The sequence below is a fragment of the Eleutherodactylus coqui genome, chromosome 5, assembly GCF_035609145.1.
Source record: "Eleutherodactylus coqui strain aEleCoq1 chromosome 5, aEleCoq1.hap1, whole genome shotgun sequence".
Lineage (NCBI taxonomy): Eukaryota > Metazoa > Chordata > Amphibia > Anura > Eleutherodactylidae > Eleutherodactylus > Eleutherodactylus coqui.
Window position 1 is genome coordinate 168,059,327 of NC_089841.1, and position 15,361 is coordinate 168,074,687.

A 15,361-nucleotide genomic window follows, 5' to 3' on the forward strand; every position below is an offset into this window, starting at 1 on the left:
GATTCAGCCCGGTTTCAACAGCGCTGGCATTCTGAAAACACAGCCAACGATGCTGAAAGAAAAAAAAAAAATCAATACTCCCCTAACCGCTGCCGTCCGGGTCGCGGCTGCTGATCTCTGCCGCTGCTCCGGGCTTCTCCTGCACTGACAAATCTATTGCCGTAGGCTAGGTTTGAGAACCCCACCTCCAGCAATAAACTGCTGTGATTGGGCATCGAGCCACTGTCGAACCAATCACAGCAATCTATTGCTGGAGGCGGGGTTCTCAAACCTGGCCTTCAGCAATAGATGGATGGCAGCGGGTAGGTGAGTATTGTGTTTGTTTGTTTTTTTCTAACTAGGACTTATTTTCGGGGCAGGGCTTATATTGCAAGCCCTCCGCCTGAAAATCGGTGTGCGGTTAACGCTGCCAAAAACGCAGCACCAAGTTTTGCCGCGTTTTCAGCACTGCTGAAACTGCTGCCCTTTCATTTCAGTGGGTGACGCAGGGCTGAAAACGCCCAAAGATAGAGCGTGCAGCGCTGTCAAAGCGCAGCAATGAAATGAAAACCCCTGTGTGAGGGAGGTCTTAGATAATCTGCAGCTGTCTGCTGTATGAATGGTGCCAGCGTCTGGTGCTTAATGTTGGTGCAGGAAATAGTTTTCAGTTGGTGCAACCTTAGTATTTTTTGGGTCACTTTAAAGAGACTATTTTGCCCCCAATGGCAGCAGGTTCCACTGACAGACAAGCCAACATTTTATTGTGATCTGCCTCTAGATTAAAGTTCTTTTCCTTGATGTGTGTGACTGATTGGCTGCATGATGTGATTGGCAGTTGTCGTGTTCTACACGCAAAAAATACTAATAATACGTATTAAAAAAAGACCATCGTCAAAAGTTTTTTGTATTGATTAAAACCAGATCTAGAAAGTTTCCATTTCTCTATTGGTTTTATTTTCTGATTGTAGAATTTTTAATTCTGTTGTCTGTAGAGGACTGTGGGGTTTCAAATGCCCGCTCGCTAAAAAAAACAAACTCTCCTGTGTGAGAATGGCGTTAGACTCTGGTTGTCAGTGTGAAAGATGCAGGATTTAAAAAAAAATCTAGATTGTGACCAAAAGTTTTCTATATTATCCATTTTAAAATCAGTAAACTAGAAACCGATTTCTGGATATTTTAGCCTGGGTTCTCACGGGACGGACCTCTCGCAGCTTGGCCGCACAGAAAAACTGCAGAGACTTCCACGGGATAAGCGCAGTTTTAAAACCTGTGACCTTTCGCCTCAGGTTTTGAAGTGGCTTTGCGGCCTGCATCCGCACGGCGGCCATCTCTCCCCATGGACAGGCTGCTGCGGAAATGAAAAAAGAATTGACCTGGTGCGTGCTTCTTTTGTTTTCTGCGCAGCATGTCCGCTTCCATGCGTGTGGACAAAATTTTTGCAGAATCTCGGCCACTTTGCTGGCTAATCCCGTGATTACGATCCGTGGACTGAATTGCCATGTGGACACTCTGCATGGAAATTCCGCGGCAATTCCGCCCCGTGTGAACCCAGCCGTAGAGATCCAACCTAGGTTTTGGAAGTTTTGTCCCAGATGAAAGTTTCCTAACTGTTTTCAACCTACTACTGTCTTAAATATCTTGTTCTGTAACGTAAAAACTGATGTAGGGAATTGTCAGAGGAGCTTCTTGTAATACGGATGTCACAGATGACCTTGCACCGTGTCATCAATACTTCATCCGTATTTGGTTTTATTTTCTATTGGGCAATTACAAATCTGTATTTGCTCAATAGAAAATACCAATAAATGCGAGGACTGGTAAGGAGAATCGGCACCCGCTGGACCCGAAGACAGCTGCAAGGTGCCGTCCACTGCCTCGTCATCTGTATGAGCCTGTCTGTAAGTGGAAGCTTGCAGCCCACTGCTGCCTGGTCTCCTCCAGCTTCAGCCTGCCGGCCCCCACCTTCAGGACCGGTCGTGACTGCGATCTTTAAACCCTTGTCCTTAATAATCAGATACAATAGCTTCCCTAACTTAGTCACCACAGGCACATGTAATGTCTGATGGTGTAAAAATTGTCTTCAGTTTAGGGTTGTGTTGGGCCGCTTCCATAGCCGTCCTGGCCCGTAGGTTGGACTCCCTTGACCTACCCAATACCAGTTTCTCAGCCGGAGATCCAGTTTAACACCCTCTGTAACTGGTTTGACTTCTGCTCCTGTGAAGCATGTTAGTCATTTCCTCATCTCTACTTGAGGCGGACAGAATTATAGGTGACACAACAGAAAAATATGTTAATGTAAGCTGAACCTGTCTCTGCAACGCTCCACACAGGGTTTGACTAAAATATAGCAGTGATTTCTATCCTGTAATCTGATTAAATGGGAAGCTCCTCCGATTATGTGGAGATACTAAGGGAACCTGTCGCCTCTGAACTACTTGTGGTGGTGAACCGGGGGAAGTATTTATTTTGTATACTCTCTTGCTCCTCCATTCCTGCACTGTCTGCTGGTGAACTCCATACGGTTTGGAAATCGGGCTCTTTTCAGACTGCTGTGCGCTTGCACTGCCATAGACTTCTATGGAAGTACACACAGTGGTCAGAAAAGAGCCAGATTCGCGGGACCATGTGGGAACGGGGTAGTGGAAAAGTGAAAAAAAAAATTCAAAATACACCCCCTCCCCCATTGCGCTGTTGTCCCATGTGACCTCTGCTGGGACGCGCCAAATCCTACAGGCTCTTGTATGTTGAAGGGAAGTTGTTTTCTCTACTCCTTCCTATGAGTGTCATTCGATAGAATAGAGAATGTGACTTTTGCTCCGCACGGCTGATAGAAGAAGCTATAACAATTTAGGAATACTCACCTAGCTGGCGCCGTCGGGGTCCCCACTGCTGCTCCCCAGAGCTCCGTGTGCGCTGCTGGGCACTTGTCATCGCCGACAAAGCATCATAGAATGGCTGTGATTGGTGCATTGAGCGCCAGCACTGATTGGCGGAGCCCGCTGACACTTCATGAACGCTCATACGCCTTTTTATGGCGCTGCATCAGAATGCAGACACACGTCCGTCTACCACGCCGGTAGCAGCAGGGGCTGTCTGATAACAACTTGGTACCTGCTCTAACAGCAGGGACTGGAGCAACCACAGATCCACCAGTGCCCTATGGTTAACCCTTTACATGTCACGGTGGGTGGAGGGGGGTGGCCCACAAGGCTCAGCATAGTACTGAAGCATTGTAATATATATATATGTCCTCTAGTGGGGTAAAAGTAAAAAAAAAAACGTGAAAAACAAATCGGTTTAGATGTAATCAATCGTACTGACCCTCAGAATGTAACTTATTTATACCATACAGTAACAAATTGCCAGAATTACAGATCGCCTCGAGAAAATATGGACTAAAAAGTGATCAAAATGTTATATGATCCCATTTTAATCAAAGTAAAGACTAGATCTTATCTGGCAAAGAAACCATTCTCAGATCTGTGGATGGAAAAATAAATGTTTATGGCTCTTGGAATGTGGCGACACAAAAGCAAATCTTTATTAACCCCTTAAGGACCGGGCTGCTTTGTACCTACAGGACCAGATACTTTTTAGGGATTTAACCATGTGGTGGTTTTACTGCTCCCTTTTTTTTCTTCAGTTGCCAAACTTTTTGCTGTGTTTTCTGTGACATATAGGGCTATTTCTTTAGACTCCCCCCCCCCCCCCCCCCCCCCTCTGTTTTATTGGGGCGAAAACCAAAGTTATGTTTTTCTTTAAAAATTAGTATGTTTACACTGAAACCCTGAACTCCAGCAACTCTTAGCCTTAAAGAGCTAGCTCCCATTTTCTAGGCCCATTACAGGTGCAGCTCATGGCCTTCAGAGAAGGTGTAGTCCTAGATCCCTCAGACCCTCAGAGATTGGCTGTGCGCTCTGGCACAGTTTATTCTGTGGTAGGCATGCCTCCATAAGCCCCTCCCACTTGTCAGATACTGGCACTGGGTAAGCTTTGTTCAGTTTTTGCTAATGAGGACCCCTAGCTGGCAGAGTGACAGGCCTGCTATTATGATGAGCTCCTTTTGCCCACACAATATAACAGTTTTCTGTTTCTTTTCATGCATTTTTAGTATCAAGTAGGTCAGCTTTATTCTGTGGCAGAAGCCAGCAAAAATGAAACGGGCGGGGGTGAAGGAATCGAAGTCTTGAAAAACGAACCATATGAAAAAGATGGTGAAAAGGGCCAATATACACATAAAATCTATCATCTGAAAAGGTAAGTCCCCCAGAAGATGCTGCTCACATTCATCTTGGCAACGGAAAAGAATTCAGAGTCTTTACAGTTGCCAACCATGTCAGTCATGTGACTACCTATCTTTTTCTGCTAGACTTAATTTAATATGGTAATTTTATTTTTTAAAAACTTGGGTTGTCACCTTAGTGCCCTTTTAGATGAGCCGGTTCTCGTTTGAGCGAGTGAGGTCACCGCCTGCTCGTTGGCTCTCGGGCAGCTGGTTTAGACAGGCAGATACATCGCTGGCTCGTTAAAACGAGAATCATTCAGTTTCTGTACAAGCGAATGAGGGACTGAACGATGGCTGTTTAAACTGAACGATAAGTGAGCCGACAATGGTTTTCATACCTGCACAAAACGAGCAACAAACCAAAGCTGATTGATTATCGTTCGTCATTCAGTCGTTGGCTCCCGTTTAGACTGAACAACTATCGCTCACCTTCGCTCGTTTGAACAAATCGTTCCATCTAAAAGCAACTTTGAATGGGTAACCTAGTTTAGTCAGCCCCTATCCACATGCTGTATTGTGGTGGTAGTATGGGAGTTCTAAAAGTGAAATACTCAGATAGACTTGACAAAGCACGTCGTCATCCGCAGCAGCGCCGGATCGGTATGAGTGGCCGCATTGTGGTCACACTGTTGTTTTCTTCCTTATCTGCATTGCTGTTTTGCACTGTTACACATCCATTATTTTTCCATCTTTGTGTTTTGCATGTATTGACTAATGGCCCATTTACACCTAGCTATTATCACTCAGAATTTCTTCAAATAAACAAATTTGAGCGATAATTGTTGTTTGAAAGTCAGCAATAACGACAACTGAACAAATGGTGAACAATTTTTTTTTTTTTGCATTTAGTCAGGGAAAAAACTATTGTTGGCTCTCTGGCTTTTCGTTACGTGTAAAAGCTCCCTGCTCAGCGCTTCATATAGAAGGTGAGGCACTGAGCAAGAAGTCCTTGAATCCAGCAATGAAGACTATCAGTGTAAACGCTTTGCACGATCGCCAACGACCTTAGCAGTAACGTCAGCACTCGTGTAGCCGTTTACCCGACTGTCGGCTTATATTGAAGGGCCATAAGGCTCCTTTACACGGAACGATTACGCTGTGCAACACACTTTTTGTAACAGACAGAGGGCTTATAGTAATTTTAGTGCGCTGAATTCAACTATGATGGCCGTATTTTTCTGCCACGTAAGGTTTTCTAGTTATTGGAAATGATGTAATCCAATGGCTGTTGTACTTTATATTTTTGGAAATATTATGATGATGATTATCCTTTCAGTCGCAGCCGACCCTCAGTCACTCTATGGATCAATGTTCTCCACGCGGTTCTGTCTTTCACCGTTTCTTTCAGTTCCGTGATTGACATGTTGGTGGTGGCCTTGATTGTATCCAGCCATCTTGTTCTTTGTCGTCCTGATCTTCTCTTTCCATTGACCTTGCCAAGCATCAGTACTGTTTCCAGTGAGTTAGCGCGCATCATGTGGCCAAAAAGAGTCGCTGTTTGATTTTGCCTCTAGTGATATTTTCGGGTTGACGTGATCTTTACACTACCTTGTTCTTTTGTCAAACGCATCAATTTTCCTTTTGTTTTCCTGAGCGTCCAGTTTTTGCAACCATACATCGTTATTAGAGTTGAACAAACATGCTCGTCCGAGCTTAAAGGGGTTGTCTCGCGGCGAAAGCGAAAACATTTTTTTTTCCCTTACCCCCGCATTCTGCCCTGTTAAAAAGAAAGCATAGGTTAGTTTTTAAAAAGCACATTGCACTTACCTGCATCAGCGTTCTGCAGCTTCTTCTATTCTTCTTTTAAAGATGGCACCGCTGGTCTTCTCCCACGGTGGACCGCGGGTCTTCTCCCATGGTGCACCGTGGATTTTCTTCTCCTTCCTTGCGTTCTATTGCCGATTCCAGCCTCCTGATTGGCTGGAATCGGCACACGTGACGGGGCAGAGCTACGATGACGACGCGGTGAGCAGCTCTCCGGCACGAGCGGCCCCATTCACCAGGCAGAAGCACGGACTGCGCAAGCGCGTCTAAAAAAGCAAGAAGCCAGCGAAATTAGACGGAGCCATGGAGACGGGGTCGCCAGCAACGGAGCAGGTAAGTGAATAACTTCTGTATGGCTCATATTTAATGCACGATGTACATTACAAAGTGCATTAATATGGCCATACAGAAGTGTATAACCCCACTTGCTTTCGCGAGACAACCCCTTTAATGCTCATTTGAGTATTAGTATACTCGATGGTGCTCGCTACTCAAGCGAGTACCGCGCCGAGTTCGACCCCTCACCGCATTACCACTTCCTGCTGAGGGAGAGAAGCTCGGCACCCGGCGGGTCAAATACAAAAATGCTCAGGTCTCCCATTGACTTCAATGGGGTTCGTTACTCCAATAGAGCTCTTGAATATTACGAAAAGCTCGACTCGAATACAGGCACCTGAGCATTTGGGTACTCGCTCATCTTTAGTCGTTTTGGGAAAGATGATTGCATTGACCAGTCTGGTTCTTGTTGCAATGCTAATATCCTTGATTTTCCTGATCTTTTCCATTCCTTGCATTGCATTCCTACCAAGTGTAATCAGTCTCTTGATCTCAGGTCCAGGTTGCTCATTGCAATCGATTTTGCATTGAAGGAAGATGGAATCTTGGACCGTATCAACTTCTTTGTTGTTAATTTTTATGTTCACTCTACTGTTGCCTACTGTGGTCATGACTTTCGTTTTCTTGCTGTTGAGGTACGCCTTTCTCGATTCCGAACCAATCCGTGTTTCTATAATCTCTCCTGACTGTTGCCTCTTGGTTGTTGTAAAGCGACCTTATAAGCTGTTTAATATGTTCTGGGACGCCCATTTGCTTCAGACACTTCCAAAGCTTATGTTCGACACAATCTAATGCTTTGCTGTAGTTGATGAAACGCATGTACACGTTCTTTTGATACTCCCGGGTCTTCTCCATGATCCAGTGCAGGTTCGCGATTTGGTGTCTAGTGCCACGTCCTTTGTGGAAGCCAGCTTGAACGTCCGGCAGTTCCCGTTCGACAATTGTTGCAATACATTTTTGTATAATCTTTAAATTAATTTTGCTCGCCTGAGGTATGAGGGTGATGTGCGGTAGTTGGAACATTCTTAAGCATCACCTTTTTTTGAAGTGTGATGAAGACAGATCTTATCCAGTTTTTGGGCCTCGACTTGGGGCTCCAGATCTTTTGACATAGGTCTGTTAAAATCTTGACTAACACTGGTTTGAGCAGTTCGGCTGGTTTGTGAGCAATGCCCAGAGCTCTCCGGCTTGGCAGATTCAGGGCCCATGTGACCTTTTCCCCCAGAATGCCCGGTTCTTGTTGTTCTTGATCGGCATACTTTTTTTTTATGTCCTCATCTATTGCATTGGTTGTGGGTGCATAAACTTGCAGAATTGTAATCTATCGAAGATTCCCATTGATCCGTATGGATATGATCCTATCATAGTACCGTAGTATGTAAGGCTGAATGAAGACAATGTCCATCTAGTTCAGCCTGTCGTCTATGGCATTGAAACAATGGACAGCTTTTGGTGACGGGTCAATGTTGAGCCGTCCAATTTCATTTTTTGGGATTTCCAATTTGCCAGTGTTCATGCCACGGACGTTCCACGTGCCGATGTTGTGAATCGTTGAGAAACACCAACGAAACCTTTCGCTTGTAGCTCTTTCAGCACACTGGCGTCCAAATGGCTTTGACCGTCCTGCGTCATTAGTACTTAAGTTCGAGTTTCGTCCTTGTTCTTCGCTGGTGGCTTGATCGGTGCCTTGCAGCCCAGGGGGCCCACCTTCCAGCACCATATTTGGATGCATTTGGTTTGGAAATATGCCTATACAATTAATCCAGTAGGCTCGCCATTAACCTTGCCTAATAAAAAGAATATCAAAAGGGATTGCGCAACTATTTTGCAATCCCTGTTATACATCGCGCACTGACTGAACACTATAAGGGTAGGTTTATGTAACATATAGGCTATGTTTCCACCTAGCGGAAACACTGCGGATAATCCAACAGTAAGTTGTAATTAATGAACTGTGTTTTTACAGGTCATTGGTTAGACTGGGACTATTTTTCAAAATGTAATAATAATATGGCTGAGCGGCGCGGATGTCTAAACAACCCAGACAATTTCTGATATGTTTGCGGACAGTACACAACAAAGACACAGTGGAGGAAAATAACATCCATGGTAAAGTGGGCCTATCACAAGTATTTCGGAATAAAGCTTGGCGACCATGATAAGAAGTGGGCACCGCAGATGATCTGTGTGTCATGTAACACTCATCTCACACAGCGGCTGGAAGCCAAGACTAGAATGCTATTCGCCATCTGATGGTATGGTGAGAACCAAGAGACTGACTTTCTGCATGACAAATGCCAAAGGTTTCTCCAGTAAGCAGAAAGATAACCTTTTGTATCCAGATACACTCCCTGCAATAAAACCTGTGCCTCATCGCGTCAGATTACCTATTCCTGATCCAATGGGAGGGTGGCTATTGGCCTCTGGCTGTGCAGCATCCCTGGGGCCACTATGGTGGTCACGGTTACTACTGGGGCCACTATGGTGGTCACGGTTACTACTGGGGCCACTATGGGGATCACTATTGGGGCTCTTTCCCATGGATGAAAGTGCATTTCTGTCGTGTCTTTCGCCTGCTCTGGCATATTTTTAAGTGCACAAATATACTGCATATCTGTATATACAAAAAAGAACGCAGACAGTCTCATTGAAAAGGTGTACAAAGAAGCAGGTTTCCTGCGTACTCCCTGCGTATTTGTGCCCGCCCATTCACAAATGACATGCTGCATATTTTTTCAGGTGATTGTACATCTTGTGAACAAAGTATGCTTACATGAACGAACCCATTGACATCAATGGCTTCCATTCACTGCGTATTACGTAAACAAGACCTCTCAGTCATTGAAGACCATTACAAAGGGAAGTACAATCCGAATATGATGGGCGACTCTTGATGGTTCTTACAAAGGGAAAGTAATGGTTCTTACAGGAGAAAGTCAAGATCCAAGCGTCATGTTCCACCAAAAACAGTAGAATAGTAATACTATAGCACGTCCAAGCTGTTATCTTAAAAAAAGGAAATGATTCGTAACATGAAGTGAGACGTGCCGCTAGTAGTCAGTTACCAGTGGAATCAGCAGGCTTTAATTTTACAGAAATATCAATTACTTTCTGTTATAAGATTTTTTAAAACCTGTCGCTGCACCGTGTAATCATTCAGATGCCGCGATCTAGTAGTATTCTAAACGATTATCGTTCCGTGTAAATGCAAGCACCGACTGAACGACCAACCAGAAGTCGTTCCCTTCTTGTTAGTCCAGTTTCCGCATGCAGAAAACTGAGCAACATATGGTTCCGTGTAAACAGTTGTACACTTATGGACGACTGCCTGCTTACCGTGATTGGAAGAGGGTGGGCTGGGGCGATCACTGCCCGCTCGGCCTCCATTCAGTCAGCGCAGTCAGTGATAATAGCTGTGACCAGCTGTTGGGCATCGTTTGCCTGCCCGCTTATCCCATGTACAAGCACCCAAAGTCCTTCTCCAGTTTCATGCTTTACATTCCATTGACCCCACATCTACCGGGGATATGTACTGGGATGCCTCTGTCGCCTGTAGCAACTCATCACAGCTCAGCTTTCATTTCCTACTCTGCCTTTAAAAAAAAAGAAAACTGCTCTGTGATTGGTTGCTAGGGGCAACAAAGACAGTTCTAAAACTCTCCCCAGTATGTGACAAGTCATTCATCTTTCCTTGGGCCGCTAATAAATTTGTTTGCATTGGCTTTTGATAATATATATAGAGCCTTATGAGCGTGCAGGGTGTTAAGGCAGCAGTATGCAGTCCTAAGCTCTCGCTCACGACCTGAAGGTTGCGGGTTCAATCCTCCCATGGTTCAGGTAGCCAGCTCAAGGTCGACTCAGCCTTCCATCCTTCCGAGGTCGGTAATATGAGTACCCAGCTTTGTGCGGAACAAGTTGGTGCTGTACAAATAACAAGATTGATTTATTTATTTTAGATATATATGGCTACAAAGTTAATATTAGAGCCTGCAGCTTTCAACAGAAAGGTCATTATTTTAGCTCCCCACGAGCCTTCTCTGAAAAGTCCAATTACATCTAAATGTCTGTGTCAACAAATGTCTGGCATTCTTGATGCAGATCTCCCAATTCACGTGTGACATAATTATAGGTCTATATGAGTCTGATACTAACAGATGGGAAAGTATGCATGATGAGAAATGACCGCTATAAATGGTTGGGTCTGAGGAGATGGCGGGATCTTTGTAACTAATGCGTATTTTTCTGTCTTCAGTAAAGTCCCTGGCTTCGTAAAGATGTTTGCTCCAGAGGGATCCTTGGTATTCCATGAAAAGGCGTGGAACGCTTATCCTTACTGTAGAACAAGTAAGCTGCATTGTGTTACTCCTTTCATAAGTTGGACCTTCTATCTGGGCACAACCCCATCTTGCTCCCCAAAATCAGGAGAACTACTTCTGTTCTCTCATTAGATGATACAGTATCTACACTTCATACAGTCACATCTACTACTGATGGACGCAAAAATAAAAAATAATGAAGGAATCCCATCAGCCTAGAGCAGCATGTCCTTCCCTTCTGATCATCTTCTGTGAACCCGCAGGTTGACGGGGACCTCTTTCTCAGTCACCAAAAACCATGTAGTGGAAACCAGTAACTACAAGACCGGGAGGAGGGGGATGCAGCTGCAGTCTGTGATTTATCGGACGCTCTTGCAGCCTGTTCATACAGGCAGATAAATCTTTGGCTTGTTCATTTGCTAAATCATTCAGTCCTTCTAATTCGCTGTATAAGTGAATGAGAACAACTGAACAATCGATATTTGAACCGAATGATCAGTCAATGAGCCAACGATGATTTTAATGCTTGCATGAAATGAACGATGAGCAAACTCCTCGTTCATCACTTTAATTTTTTATTTTAATGATGAGCGCTCCGTGTAAAAGGGCCTTTAGGCTTCAAGTTGTGAGAAGGAAGGAGGATCTGAAGTTTGGAGGCATCTGATTGGCACTGACTGCTAAGTTCACCACTCATACCATACTCTTCAATAGCCACGGAGGAAGAAAACATGTATTTTCAAAAGTAATGAAGGGGAATAGCAAAAAACCTCTCCCTAATGCACAGGTTAGACACAACGTGTATAATTGCACTAGAAGGCTGGTTTCACACCGGTCGGCATCACTCACGCGTTTTGTGCGTTGCGAGAGGCACGAATATGAACTCCATTCTTCTGAATACAGTCCATACACATGAGTGATGTTTCCCTCACAGCGATGCTGTGAAGAAATACATCATGGCATGTTCTGTCTTTTCACGTTCATCAGAACTCCTTGCCCATTGATTTCAATGGGCCATTAAATCGCATGGTTATCGCATGCCGTGCGATGTACATGTAAGTGCGGTGCAAGGTTTCCCTTTGAAATCAATGGGAAACTGTTCCGATCCTCTATCGTGCGTGAAACTTGAATGAGAGGATCGGAATTTCACAGAAGCCATGTAAAGCTTTTTTGCCTGGAAATCGCCTTTCGTCTGAGAGGTACAACAAGCATTGCTGAGCGCAATACCAAGCGGAGTTTGTCGGCCCAATACCACGCTCGCCAGTGGGCCATTAGACTAACCACTTCTTAGACCAATGGGTTTTTTATGTTTGTACTTGTGTAGCAATAGGCATAATAAATGTGGCTCATATATATATTATCCCAACCACAGAAAAAAAAAATGGCCGCCTCTTATCTATGTCACTACACGAAAGTGCCTTTCAGTAAAAAGTATTGTATGCATAATGCCATAGGTAATTTTCCCAGGCAGGCGATTTGCTGGTTGGCGCCTTTTATGGATGACCTTGGAGAAAATATTTATTTTAAACTTCTAGTTTAAGCAAAACTTCTTCCCAGACACATACTGTAAGACAGAGGTGCGGTAAAGCTGGACGCCATGGAAGCGAAGCCGCTGAGATTTATCATTCTGACCTTGAAGATACTGAAGCTTTTGGTGATTTCCTGCTAATTCGGCATTGTGACTATTTTGGTGAGATGCCATGTTAGCAGTAATTCCAGGTCATCGAGTTCCAGATGAACAGTTTTACTGACCTTTTAATCAGTGTCTTTTGTGCAGAATTTATGTGCCCCTCGGGATCGGGGCGGAGCTGCTGCTTTATCTCTTTCTGGATTTCCTACAGATTCTGTTATTTCCATTTTGACTTGGAAATATATATAAAGATTTTAACTTTGCATATTGTGGTTTTTCTTTTTCTCTTCTTTTTTTTTTTTCTTTTTCGGTAACTTTTTATGTATAATCAATATTGATGTGCGATTTACAGTTACAAGGGATTTATAAAAACAAAATTGGCATATAAGTCAATATTTTTGGAGCAGGCTTGTGCAAAAAATGTGTGACTTTTTGAATTTACATATACGCAGCTTTTTATAAAAAAAGTGAATGTGGCTGGTTGGAGGGAGGATGGCTGCCCCAGCCTGACAGATTATACCAGAAGCTGGGGTAACTCATACCAGAGACCTACCTCGGCTTATAGTTGGCGTAGGTTTTTTTCTTTTATGTGTACAGACAGCCCATGTGCTTAATGTATGAAGAGGCGTATGCCTACTTATATGTGGTATTAGTGTATCTTGACGCCACCGGAAGCTAGGGGTGTGACAGGAGCTTACCCCCCCCCCCCCGCTGGCATCCGTCCCAGCGGCTGTGTGCTCCCTGCCGGTGGGCCGCCTAACTGCTGTGTGGCGGCGGCGACCTTTCAGCTGGGTGATGGGCACTCCCCCGGTGACATCTCCGAATACGGCGTCCGCCTCTCTGGTGGGTGAGGGCAGCCGCCTCTGTTACCCCTGATGCCCGCTGCACCGAATAAACGTTTGAAGACATCGGTTGCCTCTGTGATGGGTGACGGCGGCCACGTCTGTCATCCTTGAAGCTTGCTGTGAAGAAAAGTGGATGCTCCCGGACACTTTCACCTGGGGCTGCAAGGAAGCAGAGGTTGCAACCCCTCTACACCTTCTACACATAACTTTAGTGCCCTTGCAGGACCTCACCAACAAAAAGCACTGCAGCCAATCATGTTGTCAATCGTTGTCAATCTTGATTCCACCAGGAATTCCTGGTGGCGTCAAGATACACTAATACCCTTATATGTTAGGTGCATCTTGTCACTGCTGGAATCCTATTTAGACTGGCGTTTGAATCTTTGGTCTTGTAAATTTAGAATGTTTACCCAGCCGTATGACAGTAGGCTGGTGGCCCCACAGCTGCGGAGGACAGTGTAGTAGCCTCACAGGTGCTGGAAATGCACCCTTTAAGAAATAGGGGAGCAGCACCAGGCTCTGCGGGCCCCTCCCTGGCAACGGCAGCACCAGGCTCTGCAGGCCCCTCCCTGGCAACGGCAGCACCAGGCTCTGCGGGCCCCTCCCTGGCAACGGGAGCACCAGGCTCTGCGGGCCTCCTCCCCGGAAACCTAAATCATGCAGCCTTAAAGTAGCAAATCAGTTTGATTGATTGCCCAACCCAAATTGCCGCACAAGTTTGATGTAGATCTTGGGGATGTCATCGGTAATCTGGTTTAATTGTCTTACTGTAATTACTGCCATAGAATTCCTGCCATCTGCTGCTGAGATTTGCGGTGGCAAACTGTAGGAAGTCTAACTGTAGAATAGTTTCATAATGGGGACCAAAAAAATAAACCCACGCCGCACAGAATGGTTATGGCGCAGCGGCTTTATGAGGGGTTTAGCTTATTTTAGATATAAGCTTTTTCATCCGGATTTACAGGCAGAAAATCTGCTGTGTGTTACACTAACTGCAAAGTGTGAGAGACCAGATCATTCGTATGATTCTAAATCCACAGCATGTCCATTCTTTCTGCGGATGTTAACATGGGCTTCATCCTTGGCGGAACTTCCAGTAGGTCCGCTACAAAATCTGTATGCAAACCATGTGGAGTGCAATGGACTCACTGTGGGGTTTCCTGTGGAATCTCAGGGGGTCCTTTCCATTCCATGTAGACCTGTCCATAAAGTGTAGTGTGCCTCTGCATGCCGGCCATTGTCACTGCTAATCTTGTTTCCTGTTTTTTCCTCTATGTGCCTTCCTGTTCTCAATGGATCAGTTGTAACGGTGAGTTTATGCTGCTTTTTTATGGCTGATGTAAACCTTGACTTTGCAATGCAGATGTCTTTGCGTTTTTCCTTCAATATTCAAGAATTCTTGTAGTTGAAGGTCAAGTTTTTTGATTCGCTGTTTTGGATCTCAAGAGATATAGGCCTCCTGCAAACGGGCGGAAATTGCACAGCAGGATTTCCCGCAGAATTTCCACCCGTGCCCGCTGCCATGGGATTGCATTAGGCTGCCTGTCCACGGGCGTTTTGGCATTGCGTTCCCCGCAGCGATAATCCGGCTGCGGGGAACTCAGTGAACACTTTCCATGGCGTTTCTACAGAAAGCACAGCCCCCTGTCCACGAGTGGAGAATCATAGTGATTCTCCACTCGCGGGCGGCAAATCGCAGCATGCTGAGGGTTGCCATGATTCTCCGTCAGGCTCACTGCGGAGATCTGTCTGCTGGCTCCTGCTCCTGGGCGGCGGCTTTCGCAGTGGATATAGCAATGCCCGTAGACAGGCAGCCTTATATAATGCAATCCTATGCACACAGCTGCGATTTCTCCGCATGAAAGCATGTGCGGAAAACAAATTGCGGCATGTTCTATTTCTGAGCGGGTCTCGCAGAGGCCCACACAGAAACGTCACTAGTGACGCGCCAGCCCCACTCTGCGCATCGTCGGCTGGGCGGCAGTGGTCACGGCAGGGGCATGGGTCTGATCCCACTGCGAGAATTCTCACAGCGGTATCCGACCCGGCTATCTGCTGGCGGCCTAATGTCTCTTAGTAGTGCAGTTCAGCTCTAATCTATGGACAAGCATTGTGCTGTTTTTGGAAAAGCAGCAGACCCCGTTTTTCTAGTTCTGGACAAATGTCTTTAAGTGAACTTGTCAATGTGATCATGCTAAATAGAAGGAGA

The 15,361-nt window shown here is 45.3% G+C and overlaps 1 protein-coding gene across 1 annotated transcript in view; it reads left to right on the forward strand.

Annotated features, from left to right (window-relative positions):
- The window catches only part of PITPNB (phosphatidylinositol transfer protein beta), a 44,181-nt gene that overhangs the window by 12,508 nt on the left and 16,312 nt on the right, over positions 1–15,361 (forward strand). The window contains exons 3-5 of the mRNA XM_066603688.1: positions 4,091–4,236; positions 10,617–10,708; positions 14,454–14,461. Of these exons, the coding sequence (XP_066459785.1) occupies positions 4,091–4,236; positions 10,617–10,708; positions 14,454–14,461 (246 nt within the window). The remainder of the gene's footprint in view (positions 1–4,090; positions 4,237–10,616; positions 10,709–14,453; positions 14,462–15,361) is intronic.